The 20,967-nt window shown below is 48.9% G+C and overlaps 1 protein-coding gene across 1 annotated transcript in view; it reads left to right on the forward strand.

Moving 5' to 3' along the window:
* Positions 1-2,928: 2,928 nt before the first annotated feature.
* The window catches only part of LOC108160385 (protein espinas), a 29,546-nt gene continuing 11,507 nt past the window's right edge, over positions 2,929-20,967 (forward strand). The window contains exon 1 of the mRNA XM_033395879.1: positions 2,929-4,316. Within this exon, the coding sequence (XP_033251770.1) occupies positions 3,214-4,316 (1,103 nt within the window). The 5' untranslated portion in view covers positions 2,929-3,213. The remainder of the gene's footprint in view (positions 4,317-20,967) is intronic.

Raw genomic sequence — 20,967 nt, forward strand, 5'->3', positions numbered from 1 at the left:
CTGCAAGGAAGCGATCCTGGGCTGGGGTACATATCTCAGTCTACTCCAGGGTCGAAATTACAGTAATATTTATAATTTGCCGGGACTCCGTATTTCGGACCGACGATGGGGGACGGGGCAGCAGTCCCGTGGACGGGAGCGATCGTAGCGTGGGACGGGGCCGTTGGTTTCACCGAGAGCACTCCGGTTATCGCCGAATAGCGCCTTCAGGACCCCACCGAACTCAGAATCAATACGGAGGTCTTTACTATGCGATAATACCGACAGGTGTCGCCGAGAGTACCTAGGCTATCGCCGGACAGTACTTACGGGACCCCGCCGGCTTGAGAGTTACTACGAAGCGGAAAGGGGGACTATGCTATGCGGAAATACCGACAAGTATCGCCGAGAGTGCCTAGGCTATCGCCGGACGGCACTTACGGGACCCTGTCGGCCTAAGAATTACTACGACGCGGAAAGGGGAACTTTGCTATGCGGGAATACCGACAAGTATCGCCGAGAGTACCTAGGCTATCGCCGGACGGTACTTACGGGACCCTGTCGGCCTAAGAATTACTACGACGCGGAAAGGGGGTTTTTGCTATGCGGAAATACCGACAAGTATCGCCGAGAGTACCTAGGCTATCACCGGACGGTACTTACGGGACCCTGTCGGCCTAAGAAATACTACGACGCGGAAAGGGGAACTTTGCTGTGCGGGAATACCGACAAGTATCGCCGAGAGTGCCTAGGCTTTCGCCGGACGGTACTTACGGGACCCTGTCGGCCTAAGAATTACTACGACGCGGAAAGGGGAACTTTGCTATGCGGAAATACCGACAAGTATCGCCGAGGGTACCTAGGCTATCGCCGGACGGTACTTACGGGACCCTGTCGGCCTAAGAATTACTACGGGGGTCGGAGATATCGACAGGCATCGCCGAGAATGCCTAGGCAATCGCCGGATAGCACTTACGGGACGCTGTCGAACTAAGAATTACTACGAGGGTCGGGGATACCGGCAAGCATCGCTGAGAGTGCCTAGGCAATCGCCGGATAGCACTTACGGGACACTATCGGGCTAAACATTACTGCGAAAATCGCCGAGAGGGCTTAGGCAATCGCCGGACAGCCCCTTCGGGACCCAGGGAACTACGGGGATCAGGCGAGACACCAACAGGCGTCACCGGGGGCGCTTAGACGATCGTCGGATAGCGGCCTCGGGACCCTGCGGGGTCACAAACTACGTGTTTTTACCTTTTCTAAGCCACTCGAATTTTTCCGCGAACACGTCCGACTCCTACGACTGCTCCTAATCGACTTTTTGATCCACGTTTTTCTTCTCCAGCCTCAGAACTCTCGCGATCCAGCGCCAGCGTGGGCGGCCAGCGTCGTCATTCTTGCGGCGGCAGAGGGCTGGCGCCGTCGTTCGGCGTCTATGCTGCGCCGGTGACTTTTGTCTCTCTTTTTCGCTGCTGGCGCGTCGTTACTTCGCTTTAGTTTTCCGCGTTTCTCTTCTGCCATTGCTGCTGTGGGCTTACTGTTTCGGCGCTTCGTTGCTGCGTCGACGCTGGCGGCTTATCTTTTCGGCGCTTCTCGCCTTCGGCCGTCGCTGAATTGATGTTGTTGGGTACCGTTTCGACTCTTGGTGTATTCCTCTCTCTCTTTGGCTTCCGCTGCGTTGTTGTTGTTGGGTTTTGTTTCTTGGTGTATTCCTCCCCGTTGCTGTGTCGGTGCCGTTGGATTTCGATGTTGGTGTATTCCTCTCCCTCTTTGGCTGCTACTGCGTCGTTGTCGTTGGGTTTCTGTTTTCTTCGTGTATTCCTCACCGTCTTTGGCTGCTGCTGCGTCGTTGTCGTTGGGTTTCTGCTCTCTCGGTGTATTCCTCGCCGTTGCTGCGTCGATGCCGTTGGTTTTCGGTACTTGGTGTATTCCTCTCTCTCTTTGGCTGCTGCTGCGTCGTTGTTGTTGGGTTTTGTTCTGAAAAGCCAGTGGCGTCCGCCGTGATCGCGACTTGTCCCCCCTTTAAAGAAGATAATAAGCTACGTGGGGCTTAGAGACCCCTCGGGCCGTATAATATATAAAAATAATACCATGTAGCCTTCGTGGCCTTCCCCCTTCCCCCTTAACTTAAAACTGAAAAGTCAATGCTTAAACCTACAAAACGAAAAAAAGTCAAAATCTTAATTCAAATAACGTAGGTCCGGGTCCCTCCAATGGGAAAATGCCGGCGAGTTGATGGGCGGAAAAATGTGGGTGGAGCGTACGCTCCCTCACAGGCAAAACCAAGATGGGGGCCTATACCTGATTGCCACATTTTCACTTAGCCACCAGCATAATAACCGGCTATGAGGCCGCCTGCTAATGTGGCAACAAACCGCCCAAAGGCCACACGTTCCACTCAGTTCCGCTTAGGCCATGCGCCATCATTCGTCAGATTCCACCCTCCTGTGGCTGTCCGGAGTCGGGTTGCTGCTTGAAATGGGTCAATCACTAAGCGGCCTGAAATGTGTCAAATGGCCTGAAGACAACCAAACAATCAGCGAGGCAGGCAACCAGTAGCCGCTGCAGTTGCATCCACAACTCAGAAATCTGCCACTGCGGAGACTGGCTAATAAAAGTGCTTAGAACATGGCTCGAGTCGAGTTGACTCGACTCGACTCAGGCGACAGGCGGCTCCTGTGCTATCTGCACTTGCTACAGCCAAGTCCACCAGAGAGTGAGAGAGAGAGGAAGAGAGAGAGAGAGTTAGCTGAGGTGGGTTCGTGGTGAGTTTGACCTGCACCAACCTGGCCAGAGCCAGAGCCAGCGCCAAGCCCGGTTCTTCGCGGCTGTTTTGGCCAGGCCAGCAACTTTCTACTCGTGCGGCCAACTCCGAGGCGATCTTCAGTTGTTTGAGCGGCCTCGAAGCGAGCGGTTCGAGTGGTGCTACGATATATTTTTCATATACAATATACGATATACGATATAGAGAGCGCGATCTATCGCTGTGGATCAGACATCACGTCGATTGATTCTCACCGATTCGCGAGTGCACGTAATTGGAGCAAGCGGATTGCCCGTTAATTGCTGGCGACAGTAATTGTCGTCCGCTGCATACCAGTTGCGCTTTCTGCTTAAGGTGTTCCCTCGTACTGTTAATGTGTCAATTGATTGATTTGCTTTGTGCTTGACGCGTGCCTAATTCGATATTCGACTGGAAGAGCCTCTAGCCACCGGAAACCCTCCTACGAAATGATACCTAAGCTGTCGAAGAAGCGCTGGTGGAAGATCTGTCTGCCGCAGGGACACCAGGATCAGTCCAAGAACTATCGCGAGATAGTCATGATCAGCGAGTGCGCCTCGGTGCTGGCCACAACCATCTCTAGTGGCAGCACCACCACCACGGCCAGCAGCGGCAGCCCCACCCGCAACCAGAGCTGCGACAGCCTGTCCAAGAGCTCCCTGGCGGATCCGAGCAAGTTCTTCCCGCGAAATATGCCCAGCATTCGAAGGAGTCGCCGCCGTGGTGTGTCCGCAGAGAGGGAGAGAGTGGCCAGCCGGGAGAGGGCCGCCAGCAGAGAGATACCAGATCCTGTTCAGCCCGCATTGGCCCAGCAGCCGCACAAGAGCACTCAGCAGTCCCGCCTCTGCACAGTCACCAAGCTCTCACCCCGGAAGCCGCCCAAGTCTAACAGCTCCAAGAACCGCGGACCCTGCTCGCCGGTAACCAAGTGCGTGGTAAAGGCGGCCGTGCGGACAAAGACCAAACCGAGGCCAAAGCTCACACTAGCCCCTTATCAGATAGCCCTCGAACTGCCCAATGAGTCGCCAGCCCCGAGCCTGGCCATGGCAGTGGCCCAGAGCCACTCGAACTCGCAATCACACTCGAAGCATGCGAGCCAGAGCCAGAAGCTGCCCAGCAGCGACGAGCAGTTCCACTCCTCGGGAATCTCCTGCAACGGCGAGACAGACGATGACGTGGAGGTGGCCATGCTGACGGGCAGCCTGAGTCCCGCGCAGCTGTCCAAGATGCAGCAGGGTCTGCCCAACCGATCCTTGGCCATGTCTTTGCCGGTTAGTGATTTGCGCAATCTGAATCTGTGTCGAAACCGCAACGCGCTTTGGCTAAACAACAAGGACACGGATCAGCTAATCAAAGCGGACAGGAAGGATACGTTCTGTTATTTCAATAAGGCCAATGCCGACGATATCCAGCTAAGCGATATTGAAGAACAATTGGCCAGGTTTGATGGCAACTCAAAGAGGCCGCCACAGCCACAGTCACAGCCGCCAGCGACAGCCACGGCCACCGCCACAGTCGCAGTCACAGTCAGAGCAGCAGCAGCAGCCAAAATGTAAGTTTCTTTTTGGCCTATCTAAATGGCCATAACTCTTGGCGATAGGAGGGGGGGAAAACTAATTTGAAATCTATTTGATTATCTTTACATTTTTCGGTTTTAAGAGGCCATCAAATCGGGGATTAGTTGGAGAGTGGGAACCACTTTATGACCCGATTTAATGGCTCCTTAATAGCTTTATATGCGTCAAGTTCTGAGTCCGAATTGAGCAACAGTAGAGGGCTTTTGTTTCTAATAACTCCAAACGCATATTTGATGGCTTTTCCAATCAAATAATTTGGGCAAAAGTTACGAGAAAAGTTCAGATGAAGCAGGAAATGACATGCTGATATTCGCTTTGCAGATTGCAGGTTCTGTAATGGAGGCTAAAATCTCTTACGCAACTCTAGATTGCCTTTCAATAATTAGAGCTGAATGTTTCCCTGAAAACTGATTCGTTTCTAGGAAACGCCCATAAAATTTCTCACTCAATGAGTGATTGTCAAGTGCTCGGCAGTTGGGGAAACTCTTTTCCATCTGAGACATCCTGTAAGCATTATACGCGTATACCTTTCTGAGGGCACTAAAAATACTCATACAGGGTATAATCCGCAACAGATCAGTAGACTCTTTATAGCCAGGCATCTCAGTTTCAGTTGTGTTGAAAGTAAAGACTGTGCAGGTCAGCGACAGGGAGATCTTGGAGATATAATCCCCCTTAAGAGGCTCTTCAGCTCTGTCAGCTGGAGGCGACTCTTTGGACTCGCTATGAAGGTGTTATTAATGTCCAACTATTTGCAAAACTGACACCGAAAAGTTATTTATCAAGTTGCTGGCCAGCACGTGCTCTTCCAACCTCCTTCTGGCTGCTCCGCCTCCCTGTTGCACCTTTGTCAAGTTTTGTTAACTGGCAAATGAATTGCATGCAGCTAAGTGGCAACAGCAGTTGGCCGTTTTCCTTCGGGCCTTAAGCAAAGTTGGCAAAACTTCAGGTCCAGTGGCCGTGGCCAGCCCCCAGTTACAGTACGCCCCTCTCTTCCATGTCACATTGTGTTTGTCTCCTGGCCTGGAAGGAGACGCAGGCTGGGATCCGCGATCCGCACTCTCATAAATTCCATGTGTCGTCTCCATAAATTGAGTTCTTTTCCTGCCGCATGACTGAGTGCCCTTCATCGATAAGGTTTTTGGTATCTCGCAGATCTCGTGTATCTTTTAGCTCACATCGCTGGATGCTGCTCCATCTTCATTTGCATCGCGAGGACTTCTGTTCATATATCTGCACAAACTGTTAATTAGATTTCCAAAGTTAATCACTTCTTTTTTTTCTTGTTTCTTGGTGGTTGGCTTTCTGGCTGCGAGTCATAAAAATATTGATGGAAAGTGTGCGGCATAAATTCCTGCCCAGAAACTGGCTCGGTAATCGGAGCCGACTCCAGTTCTTGTCGGTTGTGTGGTTGGGCCCTTGCCCTTGCATCCACATGACCCATCAGCAATCAGTTGGGGCTATTAAGTTTCCAGTTTGAATAAACCAAAATCAATATTGACTGGCGGCTACTTAAAGCGTAATTAAGCGCATGGCCATGGTCCCCGAGAATACTTTGCATAGGCATCCGCTCTACAGCCCCAAGTCCCCCTTCGGGGCCTGGACAATGAAATAAATAAATAGAGTCTGTCGGCGTCGGCGGCGGCCTTCTCTTTGGGTTAGCCTCCTCTCGTGGAGACTGGCTTATTGAAGTTGGCAAAAAGAAGGCCCGGGTGGTCTCAGGCTCCGGTCCACCCATGGCTTATCGGTTTACGATTTGCTTTGATTTCAAAATGAGCTACGCATTTGATTTTAATTGCATTCGATGTGCACTGTAGTCGCAGATGAAGCGAAAGCGCTCCAGCATCAGCCTGGCCTCAGCTCTTTCCGCCATGATATATGGCATTTTAATTGAAATGGCAAAAAGGCCGACAAACTGAACGAGGAAGGGGTCCGAGTTTAACTGATTTGCAGACATATCAAGTAACGCCCCTTTAATATTCCTTTGCGGCTGCTCCTCTCGCTGCCGCTCTAAAAGTTTTCTTCTTTAAAATATTTTCTAATTAATTTTTTCACGGGGCGTATGAGCAATTTCTTTAGCTGTCAGCGGATGAAACAATCAAAAGCTGCTCTCACGAAGCCAGAAAGTGACACAATCTTTGCAGCAAGCGTTGTATAACCCAGAAAAAAGGCATCATAACTATCCAACTCTAGAAGACACTTGTACCTTTGTCTCAAAGGTTCTGGCAAGTCAGAACTACTCGTAAACTCAACACCCAATCGGGAATCCATAAAACGCATTAACAGAATACAAAATTTACAAGTAAATTGGATTGAAGAAGGGGAGAAGAGGAGACAGACAAGTTGATTGATTTTGTCCCAACTTGGGGGAAATTCAATTTATGTATAATCGAAAAAAAACGCAATAAAAAACTGAAAGACGAAAGAGAAAGAAAAGGCATTGTAGCGAGGAGAAAATGTGTTTATAAAATAAAATCGAAAACCGCAAATAAAGTTAGCCTATGGGTGGCTAGAGGGTGGGGCGGGACAAACGGCGGGGGAAGGCAAATTGAAGGGCGTTGTTTTGGAAGCTTATTATATTGCCAGTTCCCTCACGGCTTGATTATGATTATCTTCGCTTTGGGACTGGGCTTGATCCCAGCATACATCCATATACATAGTGTGCGCGTAGAAGCAATTTAAAGGCCATAAGTCAGAAGCAGAGGCGGAGGCGGAGGCAGTGGCAGTGGCAGAGGTCGCTGAGGCTGCAAAGCGAAGTTAAGCATTCTAGCCACGATCAGGATTCGGCATTGGGCGATAACCAGTTTGGCTCTCTGCCCAGTTTAATTTTCGTAATTTATGTTTAATTGAAAATGGAGGAGTGAGCAGCCGAATGTAATTAATTTAATGGCCATCGTTTTGTCCATTCAAAAGAGGTGGGCAGGCAGACAGAGAAACATTTTTGTGTGCTGTCATGCCACTCACTTAGTCGGAGTGTTGCCAAATTGTGGCAACTCCGATTACCAAAATATGTAATGGCAGAGCTCTAGGCTTCTGCCCACACACCGCACTTGATGTGTCATTTTGTGCTTGGTCAGAAAACCCCCAAAAATGTATTTAGAAATTGCCATCAATCAGGCGGGCGTCGGACTTAATGAGAATCAAATGTAAATTTAGCAAACTGGCACAAATGTCACTCGGAAGCTTGATGCTTGTGAAAGTGCTGGCTCGCCCGCACAGGTCTCTGTCAAGTTGATAATCGTGATTTTCTTGTAATATTTTAGCCACTCGAGAAGAGTCGAGTCGAGCTGAGATTTCCGCAAATTAATTTACCCCAGCAGTCCCCAGCTCCAGTCGCAGCTTCAGCACTGCACTCTGCGGAGAAAGCCGGACCGAAATGCATTTGGATTTGGTTATTCATGGCCCAATCCCCGATCGCAATTTAGCTAAGAAAACACGTGTTGCCTGCTGTAGACAGCAGACCTCCTCCACCTACGGCAGCACTCATAGATCGCAGATCCCAGATCCCAGTTCGGATAGTCCGGGAGAGAGGACGTGAGTGGGGTCAATTCAAACACAATCGTCAACATCAATCTTCAAGCCGAACCGAACTAAAGTGGAGTCATTCCCATATGTCTCGACGCCTACGCGACTCGAAAGCGTTAATGAGACGCCGCTGGGCCGCGTTTCTAGGGTCGGTGTTGGGTTCTGTGCCCTAGCAATTCGACTTGATAAATTGGAGCCCGGGCTGCCGCTTGCAGCCGCCTCTAACGGTTCTCTTTTGCTCTGTGCAGACGCTCTAACAAGATCCTGTTCGCAGTCTTGGCGAGTCTTCCTTTCAGGCTTCATTAGCAGTTGGCCGCAGTACTCTTAAATAGTAAAAGTTGGGTTGGGGCTCGGCTGTAGCATTTTCCCTCTCGGGTGAACAGCAGCAGCAGCACCGGGAACGGGACTGGCACTGGGACTGGCACTGGCACTGGATAGTGGCTTCCTGGTTGCACCCAAATGCATTAGTCTAATGCGAGCTGCACTGCTCTGGCTCTGGTCGCAGAGTCAGTCGGTCTGCCTGTCTATCGGTCCGTCCGGCTGCTGTGTCAAGACACTTGGACACTCAGGCCAAACATTTGATGACTTAATTGCGCATTTTAGCAGATACACATGAATGCAGGCAGCCGCAGGCGGAGCCTGCACTGAGAGAAGTCAGGAAAATAAGTGCCCGTTCCATTTATATGTCACTGTCACTCCAGTTTTGTAATGGGACAAGTTAGGAACTGCCTCAATCATTAGAGTGTGTACTCCATTGGCATCTTCATTTAATTTTCTTAAGGTGTAATTTGTTTCAAGTGCTTATGAATAGAACGGGAGCCTGAGAGTTTTTACTGACATGTGCAGGTCGCTCTTATTCTTTGGTAGATTCTTTATATAACTCTGTTTCAAGTGCATCATTGATTTCGCTCAGTGTGGCCTTGTGTCTTGTTGTCTAAGGAGGTTCTCCCGTGATGCAACACACAACTTTATTTTGACAGGCGGCGATTAGACGACGACGGGGATGTTGCCGTTTCCTAGCAGCAAAGACTATACAATACCAAGATGTTGCATGAGCGACCAAAAAGCTGTTCTATGGCGGGTCCTAACATTAGGACCCAAAAGGCACGAGGGAGCGCGCGGGGTTTCAATTCCCTTTTCGCCTGTACTTCGTCTCTACCGCGACCCCGCTGCCCATCGGTTTCGTCTGTTCGGCAATGCCTTCACCAGCAACGAAATAATTCTGGACTCTCGAGCCTCAGTACCGTCGAAGCGGTGGTCGCGGATCGCCGATGTCTTTGGAGCGGCACAGTGGGACCTTTGGCCGTCTCAGCGTGCTAAATTAGTTAGTGAATATGAGTTCAATAAATATTTGCACACTGAAAAAATGTTAAACTTTGAGTGCTTATATCTCCTAAACTAAAACTAACTTGAAAATTCGATTGGAAAATTCTCTATTAGATGCGTACATTAAATTTATCTAAAGCACTCATACAATTTTTTGACTATTTCGGCTGAGTCCCCACTGTGCCGCGCCAAAGACATCAGCGACCACGCTGCCCTACGGTTTCGGCACGCAGACACTGACATGCTTTCACACCGACTCGACGCTGACCGAGGCATTGACGAAGCCGAGGAGCATTTCGGAGGCGAAGGTAGCGTAAAAGAGAATTGAAGTACTAGCCCCGCGCGCCCGTACCATGAAGCGTCAAACGAAAATTGAAAAAGCATTTGTTCCTCATGCAACATCTTGGTATTGTATAGTCTTTGCTAGCAGCCGCTTCGCTCATCTGTGCCCCACTAACTAGCACCCTCTTGCCTCTTTTGTTAATTGAAATGTTGTTGTTGCCTGCTGTTGCTGTTGCAGATGCAGATGGAGACTCTGCTGCTGCTGCTGCTGATTCCGATGTTTGTTTGCCTCCCCGTCAGATTGCCTGTCCGTCAGATGCTTGTTGCTTTTGTCAGTTGTCATGTTCTGAGCGGGGACCTACACGATTTTGACATTGGCATGGCAATAGCCATTACAGTTACATTTAGCTCCGTCCCTGTCTGTCTGGCTGTGTATCTGTGTATCTGTATCTGCATCTATGAATGTATCTGTGTGTGTGTGCGTGTGTGTTTGAGTCATGTAGGAAGTCTTGGCGGCTGATCAAACGCCATGTCCATTTTCACATGCAAAGGTAATCCTTTTACGCCCCAATGGAATTCCAATTGGAAATGGAAAATTTAAAATTGGAAGTGGAAGTTGAACAAGTGCAGTTACAGTTGCGTGAGGCTTGTGTGAGAGCCTCCCGCGACCACTCTCCTTAGAGTGCGGCATATATGCCATCATTAATTACAAAGCCAAACATCCTTTTTGGCTGTGAAAACTGTTCGTTTGCTTGGCTGTGCTGTTGCTGCTTGCCGAAGCACAAACCAAAATCGTTACAGTTGGTTGCACAACGCCAGCCCCCTGCCACCATTCCATATTCCATTTGTTGCACTGGAGTCATGGTCAGGTGAGTGCAGAGGAGTGCAACCGCAAGAACATTGTCGAGCCGATACCCCAGGGATTGTGCTTAACTTGTACATTATTTTTCGGTAATTGCTTTTTGGCCATCTCGGGGTTGCTTTCTGAAACTAGATTCTCTGCTTTGCTTTGTTCTTCTCCGATTTCACCGAGTTTCTACGAAAACAGACTTTAAAAGATTGTAACGCACTTTAATTTAATCAACTTATTCTCCGTGTCCCTGTGTCTCTCTCAACGTATTCTTCATCTTCAATTCCCTAACATAATCTTTGCTTTGATGTGCCTTAATTTGATGGGAGGGGAGCTGGAGCTGGAGCTGGCGATGGCGAGAGTGAGAGAGAGGGAGGGAGAGAGAGAGCAATTACATTTATCATCAGCTTCAATCATCAGCCCCACCATCATCATTAAGTGGAGTACATCAAATTAGAGAAGATATTTAATTTATGTCTAAGAACTGTGGGAGTCCATTTCCATCGCCATCTTCCATCACCTGCTCGCTCCGAACTAGCATAGTATCTATTTTATCAAAAGATCTACGAAGACGAGGCTAAGCTCTGGAATTCACAGCTCACAAAGTGGTTCAAGTCCCATCGTAGATGGGAACCGGAGTGCATCACAAAGTAGGGACGGGACTGCCAATTGGAAATTGTTCTATTGGAGCATCAGCATCCGAAAAGAAATGCGCAAACAAAACGATTTTGCTAATAACAATTAAAATCGAATATATCCAACGGACAATTATCCCTCATCTGACTTCGACAGAGAAATCAATAAAACAGAGAGAGAGAAAGAGACTTGGCCATCAACTTGGACTAATGAAGCCCGAAACGAGTTGGCTAAAATGCGCATTTAAGTTTGGTAAAAAGCAGCCAAGAAAATGCCCAAAAAAGAAAGAAAGAAAAACAAGTGGCAGAGTGATGGAGTAGGTGGGCAGGGGGATGGGGGATGGGAAAAAAGAGAAGAGAATTCACGAGCACAAAACGAAATGAATTACAGAAGAAGAACAACATTTTGCATAAATTAGAACGGGCCATGCAACATGAAAATCGCTGAAACGTGTCTAAAGCTGTTGACAGCGGGACAAAAGGGGGCAGCAGAGCATGGACCACGGTGCACGGAGCACGGGGCACAGGGCAGTGGCAGTCTGGATAAAATTAAGCAAAAGCTGTTAATGATGGAACGCGAATCAGCTCAAGACACACCACAGCGCACTCGACTCAAACGACTGCCACTTGAGTGGAGTTGGTTTCACATGCCACATGCAACATGCAACATCCAGTGTGGGCTGCGGGCTGGGTGCTGTGTGCTGTGTGCTGGGTGCTGTGTGCTGGGTGCTGTGTGCTGGGTGCTGGGTGCTGTGTGCTGTGCACTGGCTGCTTCTGCTTTTGGCCTCGCCGATTAATTATGCATTTTAGTTGATGTTGAAGCTGAGGCTGATGCTGAGGCCGATGCGGAGATGCTGATGCTCTCGTACAAGTATCTGCAGAACAGACCCATAGCAGACCCGAGGACGACGTTGCATAGAGCTTATCACCAGCCTGGTCTAACGGTAACGCTTCACTAAATCACTACGCGGTACTTAAAGAGGCGTTGCAGCGGGCACACTCGTAGAGAAGGAGAGGGGTCTGCAAGATACCAGAGATATCGGCTAGAGAGAAAGAACGAGGGAGAAAGAGGAAGAGGAACTTGTGCAACGGGCCTAACTGGCTCCGGCCTTCATTCCCTGCCCAATGAGCAGCCAAACCCCGAACTGCAACTCGAATCCGTATCCGAGCTGGGCCGAAACGATCCCAACCAAGCCGTGTAGACAGGCACACAAAAATGTGTTCATGTTCATACAAAAACCCATAAAGAACGAGGGGGAACGTTGTGAGTTGCTGCGGACACCGCAACTCTACGGTTATACCCGATACTAAGTCAGTATGGCTCTCCTCCGGCAGACGCCGCTAATATTAAACGACACGACAAAGAGTGCGTGCGAGAGAGACAGAAAATCAGTCTGAGCGTGACGTCGGGCGCTGCGTAGCCACTGCAAATTGATTTGTTCCTATTGGCTATCTGATCCAGATTCAGAAATCTGATAGATATGGTCATTATCTATGATTCTGCGTTTTTAGTTTTCTCGAATGTGCCATATTGTGGATGCAACAGATTTTCGTCCCTTTGTGTGGGCGGAAGGGGGTGGGGCGAAATTTTGAGATACACGTTTTATAGTAAGATCTAACAGGAGTGCGGATACCAAATTTGGTTACTCTAGCCTTAATAGTCTCTGAGATTTTTGAATATCCCCAGATTTTCGTCCTTTGCGGGGGCGGAAGGGGGTGTGGCGAAATTTTGAAACAAACTCGTCTCGGTCCGATATATTAGGAGTGTGGATACCAAATTTGGTTGCTCTAGCTTTTGTAGTCTCTGAGATCTAGGAGCTAATGTTTTACTCTAAGCAAAGCCGCCTATGCTACGTGTGTGTTAGAGAGAGGCAGGGCGAGAAAAAATGAAATTGTTTTCTTGATGCTGGCTATAATAATAATACGATCCAATTCAGATTCCGCAGTCTTAAAGATATGGTCATTCTCTACAACTCTACGTTTTTGGTTTTCTTATATCCTTAAAATTGTGGATGCCACAGATTTTCGTCCTTTGTGGGGGCGGAAGTGGGCGGGGCGAAGTTTTGAAATATTTTTGTAGCAGTGACATATCACAGAAGTCTGGATCCAAAACATCGTTGCTCTAGCTCTTATAGTCTTTGAGCACTAGGCGCTGAAGGGGACGGACAGACGGACAGACGGACGGACGGACAGACAGACAGGGCTCAATCGACTCGGCTATTGATGCTGATCAAGAATATATATACTTTATGGGGTCGGAAACGATTCCTTCTGGACGTTACACACATCCACTTTTACCACAAATCTAATATACCCCAATACTCATTTTGAGTATCGGGTATAAAAAGAAGAAGCCGAGGCTTCTTGAGCGACAGCAACACTTGCAACCTATGACGCGATTGCATGTACAGAAAGACATTTTTTGTGGCTGTTTATGCTCGAATACCACATGTATGTGTTTATATGCATGTGTATGTTTGTTACGGGTGTATTCCGGTGCTGGTTCGGTTTCGGGTATTCGTGGTCTTTGTTCGTGTGACGTAAACGCAGTCAAAAGCGGCCGTTTAACCCGAAAGTCAGACTGGGAGTCTCAGCCGGAGAATGCATATATGTAGAAATATGAGTGGTTCCGTTCGAGCAGCAGACAATGGAACACACAACAAGGTCACGAGTTGGGGGGGCCATTGAACGAGATTTCATAATGGGGGTGCCCTGCCCCTGCCACTGCCCCTGCCCATGATCGAGTCCTGGCACGCCCCATGGGCTGGCAACTGGAATCTGGGATGCGTGCAGTTCTGGAGTAACTACAGATCTGGCCAGAGATCGTGTGCTAGACGAGGATAATCAAGCATAAGTAGACCTAATACCAGGCTTAACCTCCTGGCAATCCGCAAGGCGTTTATCTTTGGGCCAATTGTGAAAGTAATTTAGTGCGGATTGGCATTGGTTGCCTCTGGCTATGGCTCTGCCGGTGCCCCTGCCACTCCTCCTCTGTTCCTCTGCTCCTCGTACGACTCTTTTCAATTATTAAGAATTGCATGTTACCACTAACCATACAGTATATACAGTCAAAACGAGGGGGAACGTTGTGAGTTGCCTCGGACACCGCAACTCTACAGTTATACCCGATACTAAGTCAGTATGGCTCTCCTCCGGCAGACGCCGCTAATATTAAACGACACGACAAAGAGTGCGTGCGAGAGAGACAGAAAATCAGTCTGAGCGTCACGTCGGGCGCTGCGTAGCCAGTGCAAATTGTTTTGTTCCTATTAGCTATAAAAATGATCTGATCTGATCCAGATTCAGCAATCTTAAAGATATGGTCATTATCTATGATTCTGCGTTTTTAGTTTTCTCGAATTTGCAATATTGTGGATGCAACAGATTTTCGTCCTTTGTGTAGGCGGAAGGGGGTGGGGCGAAATTTTGAGATACACGTTTTATAGTAAGATCTAACAGGAGTGCGGATACCAAATTTGGTTACTCTAGCATTAATAGTCTCTGAGATTTTTGAATATCCCCAGATTTTCGTCCTTTGCGGGGGCGGAAGGGGGTGTGGCGAAATTTTGAAACAAACTCGTCTCGGTCCGATATATTAGGAGTATGGATACCAAATTTGGTTGCTCTAGCTTTTGTAGTCTCTGAGATCTAGGCGCTAATGTTTTACTCTAAGCAAAGCCGCCTATGCTACGTGTCTGTTAGAGAGAGACAGGGCGAGAAAAAACGAAATTGTTTTCTTGATGCTGGCTATAATAAAAATACGATCTAATTCAGATTCCACAGTCTTAAAGATATGGTCATTCTCTACAATTCTACGTTTTTGGTTTTCTCATATCTTGAAAATTGTGGATGCCACAGATTTTCGTTCTTTGTGGGGGCGGAAGTGGGCGGGGCAAAGTTTTGAAATATTACTGTAGCAGTGACATATCACAGAAGTCTGGATCCAAAACATCGTTGCTCTAGCTCTTATAGTCTTTGAGCACTAGGCGCTGAAGGGGACGGACAGACGGACAGACGGACGGACGGACAGACGGACGGACGGACAGACGGACAGACAGACAGGGCTCAATCGACTCGGCTATTGATGCTGGTCAAGAATATATATACTTTATGGGGTCGGAAACGATTCCTTCTGGACGTTACACACATCCACTTTTACCACAAATCTAATATACCCCAATACTCATTTTGAGTATCGGGTATAAAAATCAAAAATAAAAAAAAAAAATGGTATAAATCAAACAAATAACAGCTTTTATTCATTTCCCGCGCCCTAGTGTACTATACCCCCACCCCCTGCCCATTCTTCATTTATTTTGTGGCGGTAGGTCAGTCCATCAAAAGACCCAAAACAAGAACCAAGTTCAAATTTCAGTTCTAGCGGCCAGCAATACTAAACACACACACGCAAAGTACGTGAGAATGCATGTGCACCCATACACTAAAACATGCTGGTGGCAAAACAGAACCACACCTGAGAGAGTTCAAAAAATCTGAAAAAGCATACAATCACATATTTTTGTCGAAACATATTGCGTGTGTACTAACACATGCAAAGATGTTCTCTCTGCGCTCTCTCTCTCATGATGACGTCACTCTGGGGTACTGAACGCGCTAGCCAGTGTGTGACGCTTTCGTTGTATGAACTGGCACATCTATATACTGTATGGTTAGTGATGTTACGTATTAATTTCGTTTCGTTGTAGTTCAATTGCAGCCATTCTGTGTCGTAGTGCACTCCTGAATTTTCAGAATCCAGGCTCCCATTGCATTGGGAAACAAGTTACCGTGGGGTGTTTTTTTTTATACCCGATACTCAAAATTAGTATTGGGGTATATTAGATTTGTGGTAAAAGTGGATGTGTGTAACGTCCAGAAGGAATCGTTTCCGACCCCATAAAGTATATATATTCTTGATCAGCATCAATAGCCGAGTCGATTGAGCCATGTCCGTCTGTCCGTCTGTACGTCCGTCCGTCTGTCCGTCCCCTTCAGCGCCTAGTGCTCAAAGACTATAAGAGCTAGAGCAACGATGTTTTGTATCCAGACTTCTGTGATATGTCACTGCTACAAAAATATTTCAAAACTTCGCCCCGCCCACTTCCGCCCCCACAAAGGACGAAAATCTGTGGCATCCACATTTTTAAAGATACGATAAAACCAAAAACGCAGAATCGTAGAGAATGACTATATGTTTTAGAATGGAAGATTTCAACCAGATCGTATAATTATTATAGCCAGAATCAAGAAAACAATTTCATTCTTTCTCGCTCTGTCTCTCTCTAACACACAGGTTTCATGGTCGGTTTTGCCAATTGCAAAATATGAGTTCAAGGATCTCAGAACCTATAAGAGCCAGAGAAACCAAATTTGGTATCCACACTCCTGTGATATCGGACCTTGACCGTTTCGTGTCGAAATTTCGCCACACCCCCTTCCGCCCCGCAAAGGACGAAAATCTGGGGATATTCAAAAATCTCAGAGACTATTAAGGCTAGAGTAACCAAATTTGGTATCCGCACTCCTGTTAGATCTTACTATAAAATGTGTATCTCAAAATTTCGCCCCACCCCCTTCCGCCCCCACAAAGGGACGAAAATCTGTTGCATCCACAATATTGCACATTCGAGAAAACTAAAAACGCAGAATCATAGATAATGACCATATCTATCAGATTGCTGAATCTGGATCAGATCAGATAGACAATGGCTACGCAGCGCTCGACGTCACGCTCAGACTGACTTTCTGTTTCTCTCGCACGCACTCTTTGTCGTGTCGTTTAATATTAGCGGCGTCTGCCGGAGGAGATCCATACTGACTTAGTATCGGGTATAACCGTAGAGTTGCGGTCTCCGCAGCAACTCACAACGTTCCCCCTCGTTTTTTTTTTTTTTTTATTGGGAAAACAATTTATATTTATAAAATAACAATTATGGCTGGGAAGGTGGGGGGGGTGGGTCCGCTCCCGCGGGACTGCCGCTAGGCATTACTTCGAGGTGCGGGCTGTGGGGTCATCTTTCTGGCTTAGTTTGTCCGGCTTCGCTCCAGCCTGCGCAGATCCTTGATCACGCTTGCTGCCATGTAGGCGACCGCGTTCCAAGATTGCTCATCGGCTAGCATCTGGTCGATGAGGGTGTCCACACTCACTTCTGCAAGCGTCTCCCCTAGCCTCGTTCGTTCTTGCGAGAAGCGGGGGCATACAAAGAAGACGTGCTCTGCATCCTCGTCGACTCCAACGACTCCAGGCCCGCAGCAGCTGCAATACGGGTCGTCAGCATGCCTAAAGCGATGCAGGTACTGCTTGAAGCAGCCATGCCCCGTCAGCAGTTGGCCCAAATAATGGTCCATTTGGCCGTGCCTTCTTCGCAGCCATGGGCTAAGCTGGGGAAGGAGACGTCTGGTCCACCTCCCTTTTGCCGCTTGGTCCCAGCGCCGTTGCCACTGGGCTATAGTGCGCTTTCGCCGCTCGCTGGCTACCTCCACTCCGCTCTGCCGCTCAGCTGCCAGGAGATCCAGTGGGACCATGCCTGCCACAATAAGTGCGGCGTCTTCAGACACCGTCCGGAAGCAGCATGTAACCCTCAGGGCACATCGTCGGTATGCGCTTCTGCAGTCTCTGCTGTATGTGGAAACTATCATTGCTGGTGCCCACACTGCTGATCCATATAAGATTATGGAGGTGACCACCCCAGCGATGAGCTGCCTGCTACGCTGCCGTGGTCCCCCTGTATTGGCCATCATCCTGCTTATGGCCGCCGTTGCTGCAGTCGCTTTTGCGCTGGCGTATTCCAGGTGGGCCTTGAAGTTCAGCCTCTGATCCATCATTACCCCTAGATACTTTAGCGCAGGCTTGGTCCTGATGATCGTTCTACCGACTCTCACGCATGCCTGCTCGACCTTTTTTCTGCTGCTCATTAGCACAGCCTCCGTCTTCTTCTCCGCCAATGCTAGGCCGTTGGCTGCGAGCCAGGCCACTATCATCCCGACTGCTACGTTGGTTTTCTCCTCTACGTCTCTTACGTGTTTCGACACTGTCACCAGTGCTATGTCGTCGGCGAAGCCCACCAGGGTGCACCCTTCCGGTAATGTAAGCCGCAGGATATCGTCATACATCACGTTCCACAGTATCGGCCCTAGGACCGAGCCCTGTGGGTCGCCTCCGGTGATTTGGTGATGTTCTGCTCCTTCTTCCGTGTCGTAGATCAGGACGCGGTGCGTAAAATAGCTTCGCAGAGTCCGTGTGATTTGCTCAGATATACCCCTCCTGGTCAGGGCCTCTAGGATGCTATTCCAGCTGGCAGAGTTGAAGGCGTTTCGTACGTCTAGTGTACATACCAGGCAGTACTTTTTGTCGCCTCCAGCCCATCGCGTTCCTGCCATGGCTTCCCTGGCAAGGTTTGTCACCATCTCGATGGCGTCAGTGGTGCTCCTCTGCTTGCGGAACCCGAATTGGAGGTCGGAAAGTTCGCGACGCTCAGCCAGCTCCGCCTCCAGTCGGTTACATACCATCCTCTTGAAAATCGTGCCCATGGTATCCAGCACGCACAGCGGCCGGTATGACGATGGGTCGTTGAGCTCTTTGCCTGGCTTGGGTATCAGAACCAGCCTTTGCCGTTTCCATGCTCGTGGGACTGTCCGCTCCGCTAGGCACTGGGTGTACATTGTGGCGAATGCTTCCGGATGGGCTCTAATTATGCATTTTAGTGCTGCATTTGGGACTCCATCTGGACCTGCCGCATTCCCGATCTTCAGCTTACCCGTGGCCTCCAGTACTTCTCTGGCAGTGATGATGGTGTTGGTGTCCCTCAGGCTAGCTCCTTCTACCCTAGCTTCCTCTTGTAAGGGTGGTTGTCTAGGGAATAGGGTGCCGACTATCTCTCTCATATGCACCGGATCCTTGGGCATAGGCTGTCTGTTTAATCTCCCCATGACTAGTTTGTATGCTCCACCAAAAGGTTCCACATCGGCCGCATCGCAGAGCTCCTTGAAGCATTTGAGTTTGCTGCTTCTGATGGCCTCCTTCAGCTCTTTTCTTTTGGCCTTGAATGCCGCGCCATTTCTGCCAAATTGGGCGGAGCCTCTTGCTCGCTGGTAGGCACGCCGAGCTGCGCAGCACTCCCTCCTGGCCTTGGCAATGTGCTCATTCCACCACGGTACTGGCCGGTGCCTGCTTCCTCCGATCTTTCTTTTTTTCATAGCTGCATCACAGGCCGCTTTGACGGTCCTGTAAACGGCAAGCGCGGATGCTTCAGCATGCCCGGCGGCGATTAGGTTTTCTGCTGCCGAGAGGAGCGCGGCTCTGCTCAGGCTTTCCTCCTTGTACCCGGCCTGGAGCGCCCGCTGTATCCTTGTTGTGTTCCTGGGTGCAAAGGTTTCCGTCATTACGGCTAAGTGGTCGCTATGGGTGTAAGCACTCAGCACTTGCCACTTCGCGTGGCGTGCGAGCTCTGGGCTTGCAAAGGTGAGGTCTATAATAGACTCCCGCCCTGCTTTGCTGAACGTTGGTGTGGTTCCTGTGTTGAGGAGACAGACGTTCAGGCTTGCAAACTCGTCCAGGAGCGATGTCCCACGGGGTGTGTTCTTGGCGCGGGGTGTGTCTGTGTGTGTGTGTATCTGTGAGCCTAAATGATTTTGAACCAGTTACGTGGTGCTGCTGTTCCTGCTCCAGGTTTTTCTGGAAATACGAGTACGAGTGTTGTGGAAACATCGTGGAACGAATAGAAATGCAATCGATGCCATGGTGTTGCAGACAATTGAGATATTATTAGCTCTGTGGCATGGTTTTGGCATTTCAACCGAGGAAAACGTGCTGAAATTGCTGAATTATTCGTTAATGAGCAGCGCATAGGATTCGATTGAGAGTCGGATTCGGACTCGGATGTGGAATCGGAATGGAGCTGAGACCGGCGCTGAAGCTGAGGCTTAGACCTGAGGCTGAGACCGAGATGAGATGTTGAAATCAGCTAGATAAATCGATTCGAAATGAATTGTCTGGCAGAGATCTCTGTGGCGATATAACAGTAGGCATATAGGGAGATTTCAGATAAAGTTTAGTTGCTAGTGGCCCGTATACTCGAACTCCCATGGCGCATTTATTTGATAAGCCATTTGAAGAAAACTATAAACTGGCACAATTATGAACCGTAAACATACAGATAAATCCCAAAAGAGTCTTTAAACATTTAAAATTCCCCACAGATTTGAAAGAGTAAGCCCGATTGTGGAATGGCTATTTCTCAAGCCCATTCCCATTCGATTTAACTGTCAAACAATTTTATTTTAATTATCCTGAGATGTGCGGAACGGCGACAGGCAATCAAGGAAATGACAGACATCAAACCAAATAAACTCAAAATCTTCTTAACCCAAATATATGTACATGTCCAGACCGGCCTCTATAGTTGGTCATGCTGGCGCGGCCACGACCAGTACCGCAAATTGCCAGTGGCAGCATTTTTGCGTACTCGACATGGCGTATGTATTTTGCGCCTTTGCCGAATTGGCTTTAATGCAGAAATTGCATGCACCCATAGAGGCCATAGAGACCAATAGAAACCGTCAACAGGTTTCTCTGACGCAGCACCGCGTCGCGTCGTCGCTTCGTGTTGCAGGCTGTGGCTGTGATTCAATTCATTCAGTGACAGATTATGCCTTGACTTTTGTTTGGACAATCGCGGCGAATGGATCGTTTTAGAAAGTACCCTGTGATCGATCAACTTTTGGCACTGCCACTGGCACTGGAACTGGCGCTGAGCCCTGGCCTTGCCTACGACCCGCCCGGGCAGAGCACCAGCCCGGCTAGCCCACAAGCAAATGAAATTTGCATGGGACGAGAGCGGACAAAAAAGATAAGATATAAAACTTTCTCCCCATTCACACGTTCGGGCATGCTAACGACTGATCTGTGAACCATATGGAGGTATGTAAGTGCTAATGGCTCCTGGTCGTCCATCAGGTATACTCGCACTCTAAGTATTCTCCGGTCAGCCTCGGACGCTCACTTTCCGT

This window comes from Drosophila miranda (genome assembly GCF_003369915.1).
Source record: "Drosophila miranda strain MSH22 chromosome Y unlocalized genomic scaffold, D.miranda_PacBio2.1 Contig_Y1_pilon, whole genome shotgun sequence".
Lineage (NCBI taxonomy): Eukaryota > Metazoa > Arthropoda > Insecta > Diptera > Drosophilidae > Drosophila > Drosophila miranda.